General features: G+C 47.2%; 1 protein-coding gene across 2 annotated transcripts in view; it reads left to right on the top strand.

Moving 5' to 3' along the window:
• LOC139566705 (large neutral amino acids transporter small subunit 3-like) overlaps positions 1 to 20,180 on the top strand; it is a 43,645-nt gene that overhangs the window by 396 nt on the left and 23,069 nt on the right. For both annotated transcript variants that reach the window (XR_011673132.1, XM_071387957.1), the window contains exons 2-5: positions 13,968 to 14,128; positions 15,561 to 15,744; positions 16,008 to 16,063; positions 19,951 to 20,027. Coding sequence is in view for 1 of the 2 variants with exons in the window: in XM_071387957.1 (XP_071244058.1) it covers positions 13,975 to 14,128; positions 15,561 to 15,744; positions 16,008 to 16,063; positions 19,951 to 20,027 (471 nt within the window). In the remaining variant the exon portion in view is untranslated. The remainder of the gene's footprint in view (positions 1 to 13,967; positions 14,129 to 15,560; positions 15,745 to 16,007; positions 16,064 to 19,950; positions 20,028 to 20,180) is intronic.

The raw sequence follows: 20,180 nt of genomic DNA, 5'->3' as shown, positions 1-20,180 counted from the left end.
AATATGTTGATACTAGTATGTTTGGCGCTAATTATATACATCACAAATTTGTTCTTGACACGTTTCAGGTGTCGTTTAGCCATAAGAGTAGTATAATGGAGGGTGACCAGTACATTGTTTATAGTCAACTTCGTATATTTTGAAATGGGTCCAGAGTTGGACGCGGCACTGGGCAGTCCGTGCAGGTAAAAGGTGTCACCTGGACGCAGCTGTTAGTGCGCACACAGGGGAGCACGAGGAGAGGTCAAGTGACTGGCCGCACTAGGGGAAACAGCTGAGAGTGAGTGACAGAGAGAGAGTCGAAAGAGAGGTGGGGTGGTTTTACCACCCCTGGTTTTAGGAAGAGATCTGTGACCATCCATTTTAACTCCACATTACTAGTAGTAGTAAACCAACCTATAACCATGCCAACAGCACCAATCAACCAGGGCCACAGACTTGGTTGTGATGCAAACATTCTATGACATGACATGTCATCTCTCTCTCTTTCTCACTGGACACACTTCACAGTTAGTTGGTGTCAGTAGACTGATCTGTTCATGACATGGCCACTGAATGGTGGTACCAGTGTTAACATATTGTGTATTTACTCAGTGTATTTACTCTGCCTTAGCTGGTGTCTACAGCAGGAATTGGAAATCCAGCAACTCTTGGAGGACAGTGGAAGTTGATAAAAGTGCTTCTTTATTATTACTTTTACCAAGAAAGAAGATCTTTATCAACTTCCACTGTCCTCCAAGAGTTGCTGGATTTCTTAGAATGATGCTTTCCAACTCTCTTTTAAATCAAATAATATGTTATCGGTCACATGCACATATTTAGCAGATGTTATTGCGGGTGTAGTGAAATGCTTGTGTTCCTAGCTCCCACAGTGCAGTAATATCTAACAATTCACAACAAAACACACAGATCTAAAAGTTAAAGACTGGAATATATAAATATTAGGACAAGCAATGTCGGAGTATAAATATAAATATGTATATATGATGGGATGTATAGACATTGTGGACCGTATGTGGAGAGAATATTTAGTATATATGTAGAATACGTAGGATACAATAGTATTTATACAGCAATGGTTGAATGGGATGGCATTGACTAGAATACAGTATGTAAACATTAAGGTCACCAGTGTTCCATTATTAAAGATACCAGTGATTCCATGTCTATGTACAGAGGTCAGCAGTCTCTAAGATGCAGGGTTGAGTAATCGGGTGGTAGCCGGCTAGTGACAGTGACTTAAGTTCATGGCAGGGTACTGGGTGAAGGACAAAAAACACACAAAAATACTCCCAAGTTGCTTAGGAGCTAGAAGGTGAGCTGCTATGTCTGTCGGCGCCATTTTCCTGCTGAAGGGAAAGATAATTCATTGACAGACCATTTCCCCTTTTTCTCCTTTGGTTTCACTGGCACACTAAACAAAAAATGACTTATGACCAGTGCCTGAATTGGGCCACTATTCACCAGTAATATGTACAGGCTCCTCTATAAACAGTACCAGCACCCATTTCAGTCCACATCAAACACTGTTGAAATTATGACCATCAAGCCACATCTCCCTGTTTTTTGTTAAGTCATTTAGCAGACACTCTTATCCAGAGCAACTAGGGTTAAGTTCCTTGCTCAGGGGCACATCAACAGATTTTTCACCTAGTTGGCTCTGGGATTCAAACCAGCAACCTTTCGGTTACTGGCCCAATGCTCTAAACCGCTAGGCTACCTGCCGTCTCCGTCTGAGTGATGGTTGGAAGTGACGTGACATCCTGTTGGTGATCGTCGTTATAGCATAACACGACCAGCCAGACAAACAGTCAGTCAGTCACTGTGGACAGGACTCGTGTGGCAGGTGCTGTCTCTCTGGGTGCATCCCAAATGGGCACCCTATTCCCTACATAGTGAACTATAAAGGGAGTAGGGTGCCATTTGGGGCTATCCTCTATCTGTCCCTGTCAAGGTTGAGATACAACTTTATCTGTTCTGCTGGGGGGCATCGGGGTGGAAAGAAATCAGAGAGACAGACAGACTGAAAGAGATGAAGAGCGAGATAGTAAGGGGAGAGAGATCAACCAAAATGGACAGGGGAGGGGGATTCTTCAGAGGGGGTCTCCTCAGATCCGGCGCCAGGATAAAATATTAGTTACAAGGATAAAAGAAAATATGTTTTTTCCGATGGCATCATCCGGAGACACTGATGACATCATCGGCTGTGAATCATGTGATTTTAGCCAACTATGAGCAGGCTAAGATTACTTACGACCACATCTATATGACATAAGGATATTGTATCTGGAATGTGCTTAAACTGAACCCAAACAGAAAAAAAACATGTAATTGAACCTTTATTTAACTAGGCAAGTCAGTTAAGAACAAATTCTTATTTACAATGACGGCCTACACCGGCCAAACCCGGACGACGCTGGGCCAATTGTGCGCCGTCCTATGGGACTCCCAATCACGGCCGGTGATCACGGCCGGATCCCAGATCCTCAAAAAGTTATACAGCTGCACCATTGAGAGCATCTTGACCGGTTGCATCACCGCCTGGTATGGCAACTGCTCGGCATCTGACTGTAAGGAGCTACAGAGGGTAGTGCGTACGGCCCAGTACATCACTGGGGCCAAGCTTCCTTCCATCCAGGAACCTAAACTCAGCAAAAAAAGAAACATCCTCTCACTGTCAACTGCGTTTATTTTCAGCAAACTTAACATGTGTAAATATTTGTATGAACATAAAAAGATTCAACAACTGAGACATAAACTGAACAAGTTCCACAGACATGTGACTAACAGAAATGGAATAATGTGTCCCTGAACAAAGGGGGATAAAATCAAAAGTAACAGTCAGTATCTGGTGTGGCCACCAGCTGCATTAAGTACTGCAGTGCATCTCCTCCTCATGGACTGCACCAGATTTGCCAGTTCTTGGTGTGAGATGTTACCCCACTCTCCCACCAAGGCACTTGCAAGTTCCCTCACATTTCTGGGGGAAATGGCCCTAGCCCTCACCCTCCGATCCAACAGGTCCCAGACGTGCTCAATGGGATTGAGATCCGGGCTCTTCGCTGGCCATGGCAGAACACTGACATTCCTGTCTTGCAGGAAATCACACACAGAACGAGCAGTATGGCTGATAGCATTGTCATGCTGGAGGGTCATGTCAGGATGAGCCTGCAGGAAGGGTACCACATGAGGGAGGAGGATGTCTTCCCTGTAACGCACAGAGACAGTGGGTTTGTGCCCATAGGTGACGTTGTTGCTGGTGATGTCTGGTGAGGACTTGCCTTACAACAGGCCTACAAGCCCTCAGTCAAGCCTCTCTCAGCCTATTGCGGACAGTCTGAGCACTGATGGAGGGATTGTGCGTTCCTGGTGTAACTCGGGCAGTTGTTGTTGCCATCCTGTACCTGTCCCGCAGGTGTGATGTTCAGATGTACCGATCCTGTGCAGGTGTTGTTACACGTGGTCTGCCAAGGCGAGGACGATCAGCTGCCCGTCCTGTCTCCCTGTAGCGCTGTCTTAGGCGTCACCCAGTACGGACATGGCAATTTATTGCCCTGGCCACATCTGCAGTCCTCATGCCTCCTTGCAGCATGCCTAAGGCACGTTCATGCAGATGAGCAGGGACCCTGGGCATCTTTCTTTTGATGTTTTTCAGAGTCAGTAGAAAGTCCTCTTTAGTGTCCTAAGTTTTCATAACTGTGACCTTAATTGCCTACCGTAAGCTGTTAGTGTCTTAACGACCGTTCCACAGGTGCATGTTCATTAATTGTTTATGGTTGGGAAACAGTGTTTAAACCCTTACAATGAAGATATTTGGATATTTACGAATTATTTTTGAAAGACAGGGTCCTGAAAAAGGGATGTTTCTTTTTATGCTGAGTTTATATACTAGACAGTGTCAGAGGAAAGCCCCAAAAATTTTCAGATACTCCTGTCACCCAAGTCATAGACTTTTTCCTCTGCTACCACATGGCAAGCGGTGCCGCAGCTCCAAGTCTAGGACCAAAAGGCTCCTTAACAGCTTCTACCCCCAAGTCATAAGACTGCTGAACAATTAATCAAATTGCCACCAGACTATTTACGTTTACAGCCCCCCCCCCATTTTATTTGTACACTGCTGCTACTCGACTAACCTGTACCCCCGCACATAGACTCGGTACCGGTAGCCCCTGTATATAGCCTCGTTATTTTTATTTTATTTTGTTACTTTTTATTGTTTTTTAATTTAATTTATTTGGTAAATATTTTCTTAACTCTTTCTTGAACTGCACTGTTGGTTAAGGGCTTGTAAGTAAGCATTTCACGGTGTCTACACTTGTTGTATTTGGCGCATGTGACAAATAAAGTTTGATTTGATGTTAGGGTGGTGCTAGAGATGACCAATTTCACGTTGAAAAAGGGTGAAGTTTCTCTTTAAACACTTCTCCAGCCATTGTACTAACCAGATATTCTGTGCAACATAGATGTGTTCCCATGTAGTGTACAAGTGTAGTTAGGTGTAACTGGGTCTGTGACCACTGCAGCTATTTTGGGCCCCAGCTGGCAGGAGTCCCAGTCTGGCTGCAGGCCTGTGCTCAAGATAGGTAATAGACCCTCAGTCAAACCTGCTTTACCTACACACACAGTCACAGATATACTGGCATTTATTCACACTTATATCAAATATTTGTATAACTAAACCAAGAAAGACCACAGCCCGTCATTTCAAATGGGAACAAATTAGTCATAGTGGGCAGAACAAGCAAGGTGGTGGGCAGAGCCAAGCACCAGCTAGCGAGATCCTATTGGCATGCTCTAACATGCATTTGCATATGTATGTTAGGGACCGCCTACTCTGAAGTGCGTGTGTGCAATAACTCAATTCGTCTTTGCACTCCTTCAAAACAACATTATTTATTTTTATTTTTTTTGCAAAGGGTAAAGTCTACAAAACTTAGTCCACTCTGTTCGTAACAGATTCTAGTTTTGGGAACAGAAAACTGAATTGAGATCAAATCTTTCATTGATGAGAAAATTAGCAGAATGTCAACCAAAATCCATCTCGCTCCATCTTCTCCCACTGCCGGCCACTGGGCTTCCTCTCACTACCATATTTGGTAGTGAGTGGAAACGCCAAGCGGATGCTTCAAATGTATACATCCGGGGAAATATCTGTCTCATTGTTCTATCTGTGCTTATATGTATACACACACACATACATCTAACATCCATTTGTTTTATGCATACAGACGTCATGCCTATTGGCCACAGGTAAATTCAATTCAATTCAATTTTATTTTATATAGCCCTTCGTACATCAGCTAATATCTCGAAGTGCTGTACAGACACCCAGCCTAAAACCCCAAACAGCTAGTAATGCAGGTGTAGAAGCACGTAAACATAAACATATACATTTTTGTGAGTTATACTCAGGAGGAAAATCTTCTCACTAGAATTTACATTTTTACAAGGCACATTGCACAAGGCTAAACTCTCCCTAACTAGGTCGGGCTGTGTGCGTATGTGTGTGCCCATAGGCACATGCAAATAACAGAGTGTATGTTCGTGTCAGTCCCTGCTCTCTGATACCTGATAGGTCCACAGCGTGAGGTCAGACACACAGCAATAAGGTCAATGTGACATGGTGATGTTGGACCCAGGTGCAGAGAAGAGACCAGACGAGGAATCAGTGGTTAAGGATAAACATAAATTCTTTACTGATAAACAGTAGCCGCAGGATCACAGTACACTGGAAAAAAACAACAAACACTAAGTCTCGAAAACTCACTCAGGAAACGAACGCACACGGTAAACAATTCAAGCTTCTGCAAAGGAAACCAGAAAACACACCTCCTTTAACAGGGAAATCATCATGAGTAATAGGAAACACCTGCATGTCATTAATGTCTCTAGGATGGTCTCTTCTGCAAACCCGAACTGACACTTGGACGGCAACAGTCCAGTGGACGAGTTCGGCATTGTGTTATGAGCATGTTCCGCCCAGACGAGGAACTTGCTCCAGTTGCTGGCCTGAGTGGAGACGAAACAGCAGAGGAACTTCTCCAGCTCCTGTTTGGCCCACTCAGTTTGCCCATTAGAATATGGGTGGAACCCCGAGGAGACACTCACCAACGCCCTCAACAGGGAGCAGAAGGCCTTCCAATACCGTGTGACGAACTGGGGCCCACGATCTGAGACAATGTCCTGGAGAAGTCTGTGTAGTTGAAAGACATGGGTAATCATGAGATCAACGGTTTCCTTCGCTGAGGGCAACTGGGTAAGGCGATGAAATGGGCTACCTTGGAGAACCGATCAGCGACCACCAGGATAGCGGTAAGCCCCTGGGATAGAGGTAACCCTGTGATAAAGTCTACAGGTGGGACCAGGGCCGGTTGGGGATGGGCAGAGGTTGGAGCAACCCAGCCCGTCACTGTCGTGAGGACTTGCTTTGGGCACAGGCCGCAACAAAGGATCTCACATCCTCAATCATGTTGGGCCACCAGACTTTCTGCCTCAGGAACTCCAGTGTCTGATTAACCCCTGGATCCCCAGTTAATTTAGAGGAGTGTCCCCACTGTAGCACTCGAACTGGCTGATCGCAGAACGTAAAGTCTGTTAGTGGGACCTCCACCGGGGTCAGGTTCTTGGGTCTGGGCTTGTCGTACAGTGGTCTGGGTAGGTCTGTGTAGTTTTCCATATCGCATGGGCCACAATGCGGGAGCTGGGGATGATGGGCTTGGAGTCCCTCTCCTCGTTAGAGACATCGTGTTGGCGGGACAGGGCGCCTGCTTTCTGATTCTTGGATCCTGATGATAGGCTAGTGTGAAATCGAACCTGTTAAAAAACAGAGCCCACCTAGCCTGGCGAGAGTTCAACCTCTTGGCTTCTTGAATGGAGACCAAGTTCTTATGGTCCGTCCAGATCACGAAAGGATGAGGTGTCCCCTCCAACCAGTGTCTCCACCCCTCAACGGCCCACTTAACTGCCAAGAGCTTCCGGTTGCCTACATCATAGTTGTGTTCCGCTGGCGAGAATCCCTTGGAGAGAAAGGTGTATGGGTGCAGTTTCTTATCCTCCTCATTCGGCTGTGAAAGAACAGCCCCTGCACTGGTGTCTGAGACGTCCACCTCTACCACAAAGGGACGAGTAGGATCATGATGAACAGGGATAGGTCCGGAGGTGAAACGTCCCCTGAGTTCCATGAATGCCCTGTCAGCCTCGGGAGTCCAGCAAAAACAGGTCTGGGACTTGCGGGTTAGGACCGTGAGAGGCGCTGCCACCGCACCAAAGTTGCATATAAAATGGATGTAAAAATTGGCAAAACCGAGGAACCGCTGGACCTGCTTGAGTGAGGTAGGACGGGGCCAGTCGTTGACCGCCTCAACCTTTACGGGGTCCATTTGGATGCCTTCGGTAGAGAAAATGTGACCCAGGAAGGAAACTTGGGATACATGGAACTCACACTTCTCTATCTTGACATATAGTTGACTTTGCAGGAGGCGTCTCAGGACTTGGCGGATGTGCAGTATGTGTTACGGAAGGGGTTTGGAGAAGATCAGGATGTCATCGAGGTAAACAAAGACGAACCGATTCAATATATCCCTAAGAGTGTCATTGACCAATGCTTGACAGACTGCCGGTGAGTTCAATAATCCGAAGGGCATGACTAAATACTCATAGTGACCACTAGGGGTGTTAAAGGCAGTTTTCCACTCATCTCTCTCCCTGATTCTCACCAGATTGTAAGCGTTGCGGAGGTCCAGTTTGATCAAGAATTGGGCCCCTTTTGCCAACTCCAAGGCGGCGGACATCAGGGGTGGGGGGGTAACGATTATTGATCGTAATCCGGTTCATCCCGCTGTAATCGATGCAAGGACGCAGGCCTCCATCCGAATGAAACCTGCCTCCAGCGACTCCCGGATGTAATTGTCCATGACCAGGAGATAAGTGGGTTATGTAGAGCTAGACAGCGCTACCCTAGGATAAGGGGGTTCTCGGGAGCCATGATCAAAAGGAAACTAAGAGTCTCTGAGTGATTCACCCCAACCTGCAGTAGAATGGGCTTGGTCTGATATTCCATCAAGCCAGAGACAAGGTGGCATCCATCAAGGGCTTGAATCTGCAGAAGGATGGGACATTTCACGCAGGGGATTTGTAATTTGTAAAAGTCTTGATCAATGAAATTCTCTGTGGCCCCAGAGTCCACGAAGGCTTGAATCTGGTGCCCCCAGTGGAGGGTTGCGGGTAGTGACAGACGGTGACTGGGTAGCTGGGAGGTATCTGCACAGCTCCTCAGGGTCTCCCCTTGTCCGGGCGAGCCCTGGCGTTTCCCGTCAGCTCTGGGCTTGTAGCTCAGAGATGGCTGAGACCTCCTCAGTAGAGGCAGCAGCCTTCGAGAATGCGCCTGTCACGCTCCTGTGGGCTCAGACATGTGCGTCCCAGCTGCATTGGCTCCTCAATGCTGAGTTCGGGGGGCTTGGGGTGCTCAGGAAACCGGGATACTGGGGTGGTGTCATAAAGGCGCTGTCTCACGCGTTCTCGGAGGTGGTTGTCGATCCTGATTGCCAACGTTATCAGGGACTCGAGGTCCTCTCCCAGGTCCCAAGAGGCCAGTTCATCCTTGATGGAGTTAGACAAACCCTGGTGGAAAGCGGTGACCAAGGCCTCCGTATTCCACCCACTCTCGGCGGCGAGGGTGCAGAACTCAATGGAGAAGTCAGCCAATGGTCTGACCCCTTGGCGGATGTTGAACAGTCAGCTGGACGCTTCTCGTCCACCAACTGGGTAGTCGAAAACTCGTCGCAGCTCGGCAGTGAAGGCTAATATGGAGTTGCAGGATGGTGGCTGCTGTTCCGACACCGCCGATGCCCACGCCAGAGCCTTGCCCGAGAGTAGAGAGATGATGTAGGCGATCATGGCCCGATCGGTGTGGAACAAGGAGGACTGTAGCTCGAACACCAGAGAGCACTGAGTGAGGAACCCCTTGCATCCTCCCGGGTGGCCGTCATACCGCTCGGGGGCTGGGATCTTGGGCTCCAGGTGCAGGTTCCCTGGAGGAACTACGGCGACGCCTGTAGCACTGGGCGATGAGACTTGGGCATTGGCTCCCCCTGGGTTGAGGTTGGACTGTGGTTGGAGGGAGTTGGTAAGTGCCCAGAGGCTCCTTGGTGGGTTACAACATTCTTGATCTGGGTGACAGGTGGAACCATGACAGTCAATTCAGGGGTCACTACTCTACTCACCACTCAGGTCTTTTCTCATCTTTATCTCTCTTTTATTCTCCTCTACACCAATCCCTTATTCCTCTCCCTCCACAGGGCAGTTAGTTCTTTCCACTTACACTAACAGGGAAACTGTCCCTTGTTTTTTTAAGCAGTTATTGGTCATGTACTGTATGGTCAGAATGAGGTACTAACGGATTACATGTAGCCGGGATTACGTAATCAGATTACAAAAATGAAGTAACTAATCAACCCAAAAATAAATAAACACAAGTATTCTGATTACAGTTACATTCTTCAAAACAGTTGATTACATTTTGGTTTCCTTCATCTAATATCAAGATGTGGGCGTCAAGTGTTTGTCTCAAACACACTGGTGAGATGGCAAGTTTTTGAAAGCTGTGCTGAGCCACACAGCTTGGAAGTCACCTTTCAAATCAAATCAAATCAAATTTTATTAGTCACATACACATGGTTAGCAGATGTTAATGCGAGTGTAGCGAAATGCTTGTGCTTCTAGTTCCGACAATGCAGTAATAACCAACAAGTAATCTAACCTAACAATTCCACAACTACTACCTTATACACACACACAAGTGTAAAGGGATGAAGAATATGTACATAAAGATATATGAATGAGTGGTGGTACAGAACGGCATGGCAAGATGCAGTAGATGGTATAGAGTACGGTATATACATATGAGATGAGTACTGTAGGGTATGTAAACATAAAGTGGCATAGTTTAAAGTGGCTAGTGGTACATGCACTATTGTAAAGTGGTTGTTCCACTGGATATCATAAGGTGAATGCACCAATTTGTAAGTCGCTCTGGATAAGAGCGTCTGCTAAATGACTTAAATGTAAATGTAAATGTATTACATAAAGATGGCAAGATGCAGTAGATGATATAGAGTACAGTATATACATATGAGATGGGTAATGTAGGGTATGTAAACATTATATTAAGTGGCATTGTTTAAAGTGGCTAGTGGTACATTTTTACATAATTTCCATCAATTCCCATTTTTAAAGTGGCTGGAGTTGAGTCAGTATGTTGGCAGCGGCCGCTAAATGTTAGTGGTGGCTGTTTAACAGTCTGATGGCCTTGAGATAGAAGCTGTTTTTCAGTCTCTCGGTCCCTGCTTTGATGCACCTGTACTGACCTCGCCTTCTGGATGATAGCGGGGTGAACAGGCAGTGGCTTGGGTGGTTGTTGTCCTTGATGATCTTTATGGCCTTCCTGTGACATCGGGTGGTGTAGGTGTCCTGGAGGGCAGGTAGTTTGCCCCCGGTGATGCGTTCTGCAGACCTCACTACCCTCTGGAGAGCCTTACGGTTGTGGGCGGAGCAGTTGCCGTACCAGGCGGTGATACAGCCCGACAGGATGCTCTCGATTGTGCATCTGTAGAAGTTTGTGAGTGCTTTTGGTGACAAGCCGAATTTCTTCAGCCTCCTGAGGTTGAAGAGGCGCTGCTGCGCCTTCTTCACAACGCTGTCTGTGTGGGTGGACCAATTCAGTTTGTCCGTGATGTGTACACCGAGGAACTTAAAACTTTCCACCTTCTCCACTACTGACCCGTCGATGTGGATAGGGGGGTGCTCCCTCTGCTGTTTCCTGAAGTCCACAATCATCTCCTTTGTTTTGTTGACGTTGAGTGTGAGGTTATTTTCCTGACACCACACTCCGAGGGCCCTCACCTCCTCCCTGTAGGCCGTCTCGTCGTTGTTGGTAATCAAGCCTACCACTGTAGTGTCATCCGCAAACTTGATGATTGAGTTGGAGGCGTGCATGGCCACGCAGTCGTGGGTGAACAGGGAGTACAGGAGAGGGCTCAGAACGCACCCTTGTGGGGCCCCAGTGTTGAGGATCAGCGGGGTGGAGATGTTGTTACCTACCCTCACCACCTGGGGGCGGCCCGTCAGGAAGTCCAGGACCCAGTTGCACAGGGCGGGGTCGAGACCCAGGGTCTCGAGCTTGATGACGAGTTTGGAGGGTACTATGGTGTTAAATGCTGTAATCGATGAACAGCATTCTCACATGGGTATTCCTCTTGTCCAGGTGGGTTAGGGCAGTGTGCAGTGTGGTTGCGATTGCGTCGTCTGTGGACCTATTGGGTCGGTAAGCAAATTGGAGTGGGTCTAGGGTGTCCGGTAGGGTGGAGGTGATATGGTCCTTGACTAGTCTCTCAAAGCACTTCATGATGACGGAAGTGAGTGCTACGGGGCGGTAGTCGTTTAGCTCAGTTACCTTAGCTTTCTTGGGAACAGGAACAATGGTGGCCCTCTTGAAGCATGTGGGAACAGCAGACTGGGATAAGGATTGATTGAATATGTCCGTAAACACACCAGCCAGCTGGTCTGCGCATGCTCTGAGGACGCGGCTGGGAATGCCGTCTGGGCCTGCAGCCTTGCGAGGGTTAACACGTTTAAATGTTTTACTCACCTCGGCTGCAGTGAAGGAGAGCCCGCAGGTTTTGGTAGGGGGCCGTGTCAGTGGCACTGTATTGTCCTCAAAGCGGGCAAAAAAGTTGTTTAGCCTGTCTGGGAGCAAGACATCCTGGTCCGCGACGGGGCTGGTTTTCTTTTTGTAATCCGTGATTGACTGTAGACCCTGCCACATACCTCTTGTGTCTGAGCTGTTGAATTGCGACTCGATTTTGTCTCTGTACTGGGACTTAGCCTGTTTGATTGCCTTGCGGAGAGAATAGCTACACTGTTTGTATTCGGTCATGCTTCCGGTCACCTTGCCCTGGTTAAAAGCAGTGGTTCGCGCTTTCAGTTTCACGCGAATGCTGCCGTCAATCCACGGTTTCTGGTTTGGGAATGTTTTAATCGTTGCTGTGGGTACGACATCGTCAATGCACTTCCTAATGAACTCGCTCACCGAATCAGCATATTCGTCAATATTGTTGTTGGACGCAATGCGGAACATATTCCAATCCGCGTGATCGAAGCAGTCTTGAAGCGTGGATTCAGATTGGACGGACCAGCGTTGAACATTCAGTGGGAATGGAAGCGTTTCCCTTTTTTTCTAATCTATTTGAAATCTCCAAAACTGCAACATTTACTCTCCTTGGTTGCTTTCCACAGAAACATGTTTTAACCAGAAAACATCAGACCCCCACTCACTGAGAACTGAATCATCCCACATTGTATCAGGATTGTGAAATATGGAACATTTTTGATTAGTCAACACAGCCCCATCCTGTTCACTTCCCAAGCACAAATCAGCTGCTTACTCGGCTAAATCTCTAGTTTCAGGGGAAATGAGTACACTCAAATCTACCCTTCTGTCTTTGCAGTAGTGCTGAGCGATTAGTGCTTTTTGAAGTCAGTTTGGTTTCAGTTCTATTATTCAAAAAATAATCACGGTTTTCGATTTCGGTTTAGATTTTTTTAAATAACATTAAATGCACTATGCATTATGTGGGTTGAATGCTGTAACACAGAATAAAACAATTACTAAAAGTCCCATGATGGTAGTGACTGCCCATTACTGGTTATCACTTATCACTTATTAACCATCATTTATTTACATTACTTGAATAAAATATTTCAGTTGTGTATATACTAAAAACATTATTTGATTACTTTATTATTTGATTCCAAGTCATCTTATCTCTAGCTGCTGCCTATGCTGTCAAACAAAATCACTTATTTTGTAGTTGTTCAAAGTAAATAAGGCATACTTCTATGACTGCTGAATACCAATTATCAATCACTTAGATCATGTATTTTCAGGTAGAGTTCCTCACAAAGGAACTGCTCTTGATCACACATTCTAACTCAGCAGGCATAACAGAAACACACAGACCGGACAAGTAGGCGCACAATGGATTATGGTCATTGTAGTTAATTACCAGGTTTTCTGCGCTAAACTTTGTCGAATATTCGCCTGTTGTAAACTAAAACTCCCTACTACATCGCACAGTTCGGGCTTGATCTGATTTATCTTTAGAGGAATTGGCAATGTGCGCATTGAGCTCACAAAAAATAATAATTGAAACCAACAAAAATGATAAATAACCAACATTTTGGTTCATCGCTCAGCACCACATTACAGACAGATCGATGTGTTTTTCGCTGCCTTAGAATAGTCTACATTCAGAGTATTTCCACAATTGATTATCCAACTCATGAAATAATTCGATTTCTCTTGGAGCCGTTACATCTGTCTGTCGAAGTCTTCATCATACCAGTCTGTTATGTTCAGGGTGCTATATGTTTTATACAAAGTCAATGTCGACACATTCAGGGATTGCAACAGAATTGGCAGAGAAACCACTCAGCACAGCTTCCTTCCAGAAACCAGGGTTATGTTGTCGCCGTGATGGTGGTGATGATGAGTCAGTCATGTGGTTAACTTCACTCTCAGTAGTAGTATCCCACGGGGAATTTGTATTGCCGTCCCTGTCTTTATGTTGCTCTCTGAGCTCAGATGAAAGTGATGAGGAAAGCAGCTGTATACTTCAAAAAAAAAACATCCTTTCTTGCTTTGATATGTATTTTTAGTTCTTGTCGACCTTTGACGTTGTTGATGCAACATTGAGGTTCTGTACGGAGAGTGTGTGCCGTACCTCATTCTTTAAGAAAGGATTGTTAAATGTTAAACTCTCTCCCCTATCTCACCCTTCCTCTTGTCTTTTTCTTTCTACCACCTCTCGCTCTCTCTCTCTCTCTCGCTCGCTCGCTCGCTCGCTCTCTCTCGCTCTCTCGCTCTCTCGCTCTCTCTCTCTCTCTCTCCCCCCCCCCCCCCCCCCCCCCAGAGCAGCGATGGCTCCTTCTCTGGCCCAGGCCTATCGTAGGCGGTGGTGGATGGCGGTGACTGCGGTCATAGAGAACCTGCTGTTCTCTGCTGTGCTGCTGGGCTGGGGATCGCTACTCATCATGCTCAAGAACGAGGGCTTCTACTCACACCTCTGCATAAGTACGTCCCCATCCATGGGTAACACTCACACAGGGATACCGTATACTTCAGGGTTGAGGTCATTTCCATACTAAGGAACTATATATACTATACATACTATATATATATTTATCTCATCTCATTGCTTAAATGTATGCATAAATAAGACCTTATAGATGCCAAGTCTTGGTCATGATATGGTTTCAATACTTCGGGGTTGGGGTCAATTCCATACTAAGGGATACCGTATACTTCAGGGTTGGGGTCAATTCCATACTAAGGGATACTGTATACTTCAGGGTTGGGGTCAATTCCATACTAAGGGATACTGTATACTTCAGGGTTGGGGTCAATTCCATACTAAGGGATACTGTATACTTCAGGGTTGGGGTCAATTCCATACTAAGGGATACTGTATACTTCAGGGTTGGGGTCAATTCCATACTAAGGGATACTGTATACTTCAGGGTTGGGGTCAATTCCATACTAAGGGATACTGTATACTTCAGGGTTGGGGTCAATTCCATACTAAGGGATACTGTATACTTCAGGGTTGGGGTCAATTCCATACTAAGGGATACTGTATACTTCAGAGTTGGGTTCAATTCCATTTCAATTCCAGTCAATTCAGAAAATAGACCAAATGCCAATTCAAAATGTTTCTCATTGAAAAGTACTGAAGAGAATTTCAGAGTACTTCCTGAATTGTCTGGAATTTAAATGGAATTGACCCCAGGTATACATAAACCTGTGCATAGATACTGTGGGGTGAATCCTAACTACCACTGATATCAATGCATGACTAAGTGAAAATTCAACTCCAGTGGAACTTGGGATTCGCCCCTGTATACGTCCATAGATATATATGTCTATAGCACATTTGGTTTCCTGTGTCTTGTATAGTTCTCAACTCCCCTCTCTCTCATCCCCTTCCTTACCCTTCTCCTGCTCCCCCCCTCTCTCTCTCATCCCCTTCCTTACCCTTCTCCTGCTCCCCCCCTCTCTCTCTAATCCCCTTCCTTACCCTTCTCCTGCTCCCCCCCTCTCTCTCTAATCCCCTTCCTTACCCTTCTCCTGCTCCCCTCTCTCTCTCTCTCTCTCTCTCTCTCTCTCTCTCTCTCTCTCTCTCTCTCTCTCTCTCTCATCCCCTTCCTTACCCTTCCCCTGCTCCCCTCTCTCTCTCTCTCTCTCATCCCCTTCCTTACCCTTCTCCTGCTGCCCCCTCTCTCTCTCCACCTCCCTACCTTTCTCCCCCCCTCTCTCTCGTCCCCTTCCTTACCCTTCTCCTGCTCCCCCCTCTCTCTCTCCACCTCCCTACCTTTCTCCCCCCTCTCTCTCTCTCTCTCTCTCTCTCCACCTCCTTACCCTTCTCCTGCTCCCTCCTCTCTCTCTCCACCTCCTTACCCTTCTCCTTCTCCTCTCTTTCTTCACCTCTCTCCACCCCCCCTCCCAGACAATGAGACAGTGTTCAGTAACATCAGTTCGTGGGACAGTGGTATCTGGCATAGCTGCGTGGACCAGGAAGAGATGTTGAATCTGGGCTTTACCATTGGCTCCTTCCTGCTGAGTGCAGCCACTCTGCCGCTAGGTATCCTGATGGACAAGTACGGGCCCCGCCCACTCCGCCTCCTCGGCAGGTAAAAGACGGGACACATCGTCGTTGCCATCATCATTATAGTAATAGTAAATCATCAGCGATTAACACTGTCATTGTCATCGTCATCATTATTATTGCAATCATCATCATCATCACAAATACCATTGAGCATTGTCATCATCATAATTATTTACACAATTATCATGTTCATCGTCATGACCATAGTCATTATCTTCACAACCATCGTCATCATCATTATCTTCCATCAGTCAGCACCAGTCAGCAACTCTCTCTCTCTTGCAGTGCGTGTTTTGCTTTCTCTTGTGCCATGATAGCCGGAGCTGCCTATAACCCTGAAGGTAAGAATCCTAAGCCACTGTAAGTCACTGTAAATGAACACTAAATGTACAGAAAAATCACATTGAACACATCTGCTTATTACATTACACTGCACACATACAGTGAGGGGGAAAAGTATTTGATCCCCTGCTGATTTTGTACCTTTGCCCACTGACAAAGAAATGATCAGTCTATAATTTTAATGCTTGGTTTATTTGAACAGTGAGAGACAGAATAACAACAAAAAAATCCAGAAAAACGCATGTCAAAAATGTTATAAATTGATTTGCATTTTAATGAGGGAAATAAGTATTTGACCCCTCTGCAAAACATTACTTAGTACTTGGTGGCAAAACCCTTGGTGGCAATCACAGAGGTCAGACGTTTCTTGTAGTTGGCCACTCGGTCCTCCCCTCCTGCTCCGTGGCTTGACGACTCATTGCGAGCTCACAGAACAGGGCTCCGGGCAGCCGAGCGGAAATGGAGGAAAACTCGCCTCCCTGCGGACCTGGCATCCTTTCACTCCCTCCTCTCTACATTCTCCTCTTCTGTCTCTGCTGCTAAAGCCAATTTCTACCACTCTAAATTCCAAGCATCTGCCTCTAACCCTAGGAAGCTCTTTGCCACCTTCTCCTCCCTCCTGAATCCTCCTCCCCCCTCCTCCCTCTCTGCGGATGACTTCGTCAACCATTTTGAAAAGAAGGTCGACGACATCCGATCCTCGTTTGCTAAGTCAAACGACACCGCTGGTTCTGCTCACACTGCCCTACCCTGTGCTTTGACCTCTTTCTCCCCTCTCTCTCCAGATGAAATCTTGCGTCTTGTGACGGCCGGCCGCCCAACAACCTGCCCGCTTGACCCTATCCCCTCCTCTCTTCTCCAGACCATTTCCGGAGACCTTCTCCCTTACCTCACCTCGCTCATCAACTCATCCTTGACCGCTGGCTACGTCCCTTCCGTCTTCAAGAGAGCGAGAGTTGCACCCCTTCTGAAAAAACCTACACTCGATCCCTCTGATGTCAATAACTACAGACCAGTATCCCTTCTTTCTTTTCTCTCCAAAACTCTTGAACGTGCCGTCCTTGGCCAGCTCTCCTGCTATCTCTCTCAGAATGACCTTCTTGATCCAAATCAGTCAGGTTTCAAGACTAGTCATTCAACTGAGACTGCTCTTCTCTGTGTCACGGAGGCGCTCCGCACTGCTAAAGCTAACTCTCTCTCCTCTGCTCTCATCCTTCTAGACCTATCGGCTGCCTTTGATACTGTGAACCATCAGATCCTCCTCTCCACCCTCTCCGAGCTGGGCATCTCCGGCAAGGTCCACGCTTGGATTGCGTCCTACCTGACAGGTCGCTCCTACCAGGTGGCGTAGCGAGAATCTGTCTCCGCACCACGTGCTCTCACCACTGGTGTCCCCCAGGGCTCTGTTCTAGGCCCTCTCCTATTCTCGCTATACACCAAGTCACTTGGCTCTGTCATATCCTCACATGGTCTCTCCTATCATTGCTATGCAGACGACACACAATTAATCTTCTCCTTTCCCCCCTCTGATAACCAGGTGGTGAATCGCATCTCTGCATGTCTGGCAGACATATCAGTGTGGATGACGGATCACCACCTCAAGCTGAACCTCGGCAAGACGGAGCTGCTCTTCCTCCCGGGGAAGGACTGCCCGTTCCATGATCTCGCCATCACGGTTGACAACTCCATTGTGTCCTCCTCCCAGAGTGCTAAGAACCTTGGCGTGATCCTGGACAACACCCTGTCGTTCTCAACTAACATCAAGGCGGTGACCCGTTCCTGTAGGTTCATGCTCTACAACATTCGCAGAGTACGACCCTGCCTCACGCAGGAAGCGGCGCAGGTCCTAATCCAGGCACTTGTCATCTCCCGTCTGGATTACTGCAACTCGCTGTTGGCTGGGCTCCCTGCCTGTGCCATTAAACCCCTACAACTCATCCAGAACGCCGCAGCCCGTCTGGTGTTCAACTTTCCCAAGTTCTCTCACGTCACCCCGCTCCTCCGCTCTCTCCACTGGCTTCCAGTTGAAGCTCGCATCCGCTACAAGACCATGGTGCTTGCCTACGGAGCTGTGAGGGGAACGGCACCTCCGTACCTTCAGGCTCTGATCAGGCCCTACACCCAAACAAGGGCACTGCGTTCATCCACCTCTGGCCTGCTCGCCTCCCTACCTCTGAGGAAGTACAGTTCCCGCTCAGCCCAGTCAAAACTGTTCGCTGCTCTGGCACCCCAATGGTGGAACAAACTCCCTCACGACGCCAGGTCAGCGGAGTCAATCACCACCTTCCGGAGACACCTGAAACCCCACCTCTTTAAGGAATACCTAGGATAGGATAAAGTAATCCTTCTAACCCCCCCCCCCCCCCCCCCCCCCTTTAAAAGAGTTAGATGCACTATTGTAAAGTGGTTGTTCCACTGGATATCATAAGGTGAATGCACCAATTTGTAAGTCGCTCTGGATAAGAGCGTCTGCTAAATGACTTAAATGTAAATGTAAATGTTTGCACACATCTCAGGAGGGATTTTGTCCCACTCCTCTTTGCAGATCTTCTCTAAGTCATTAAGGTTTCGAGGCTGACGTATGGCAACTCGAACCTTCAACTCCCTCCACAGATTTTCTATGGGATTAAGGTCTGGAGACTGGCTAGGCCACTCCAGGACCTTAATGTGCTTCTTCTTGAGCCACTCCTTTGTTGCCTTGGCTGTGTGTTTTGGGTCATTGTCATGCTGGAATACCCATCCACGACCCATTTTCAATGCCCTGGCTGAGGGAAGGAGGTTCTCACCCAAGATTTGACGGTACATGGCCCCGTCCATCGTCCCTTTGATGCGGTGAAGTTGTCCTGTCTCCTTAACAGAAAAACACCCCGAAAGCATAATGTTTCCACCTCCATGTTTGACGGTGGGGATGGTGTTCTTGGGGTCATAGGCAGCATTCCTCCTCCTCCAAACACGGCGAGTTGAGTTGATGCCAAAGAGCTCCATTTTGGTCTCATCTGGCCACAACACTTTCACCCAGTTGTCCTCTGAATCATTCAGATGTTCATTGGCAAACTTCAGACGGGCATGTATATGTGCTTTCTTGAGCAGGGGGACCTTGCGGGCGCTGCAGGATTTCAGTCCTTCACGGCGTAGTGTGTTACCTATTGTTTTCTTGGTGACTATGGTCCCAGCTGCCTTGAGATCATTGACAAGATCCTCCCGTGTAGTTCTGGGCTGATTCCTCATCGTTCTCATGATCATTGCAACTCCACAAGGTGAGATCTTGCATGGAGCCCCAGGCCGAGGGAGATTGACAGTTCTTTTGTGTTTCTTCCATTTGCGAATAATCGCACCAACTGTTGTCACCTTCTCACCAAGCTGCTTGGCGATGGTCTTGTAGCCCATTCCAGCCTTGTGTAGGTCTACAATCTTGTCCCTGACATCCTTGGAGAGCTCTTTGGTCTTGGCCATGGTGGAGAGTTTGGAATCTGATTGATTGATTGCTTCTGGCTCCCAGGTGTCTTTTATACAGGTAACAAGCTGAGATTAGGAGCACTCCCTTTAAGAGTGTGCTCCTAATCTCAGCTCGTTACCTGTATAAAAGACACCTGGGAGCCAGAAATCTTTCTGATTGAGAGGGGGTCAAATACTTATTTCCCTCATTAAAATGCAAATAAATTTATAACATTTTTGACATGCGTTTTTCAGGCTTTTTGTTGTTGTTATTCTGTCTCTCACTGTTCAAATAAACCTACCATTAAAATTATAGACTGATCATTTTTTTAGCAGTGGGCAAACGTACAAAATCAGCAGGGGATAAAATACTTTCCCCCCTCACTGTAGATCTATCTAACTCTGTCCTCTTCCTCTTGTCTCCTCCTTCCTCCTCCTTTTCCTCCTTCAGTACTCTCGGCCCTCATTTTCATCGCAGTCTCCTTCAACGGCTTCGGAGGAATCTGCCTCACCTTCACCTCCCTCACGGTAAGACACGCACACACACACACACACACACACACACACACACACACACACACACACACACACACACACACACACACACACACACACACACACACACACACACACACACACACACACACACACACACATATCCAAAGCTACCAAGTTCCCAGA

Source organism: Salvelinus alpinus, chromosome 39 (assembly GCF_045679555.1).
Source record: "Salvelinus alpinus chromosome 39, SLU_Salpinus.1, whole genome shotgun sequence".
NCBI classification, from domain to species: domain Eukaryota; kingdom Metazoa; phylum Chordata; class Actinopteri; order Salmoniformes; family Salmonidae; genus Salvelinus; species Salvelinus alpinus.
The sequence above is the reverse complement of the archived record's forward strand: the minus strand, read 5'-3'. Positions and strand labels throughout refer to the sequence as shown.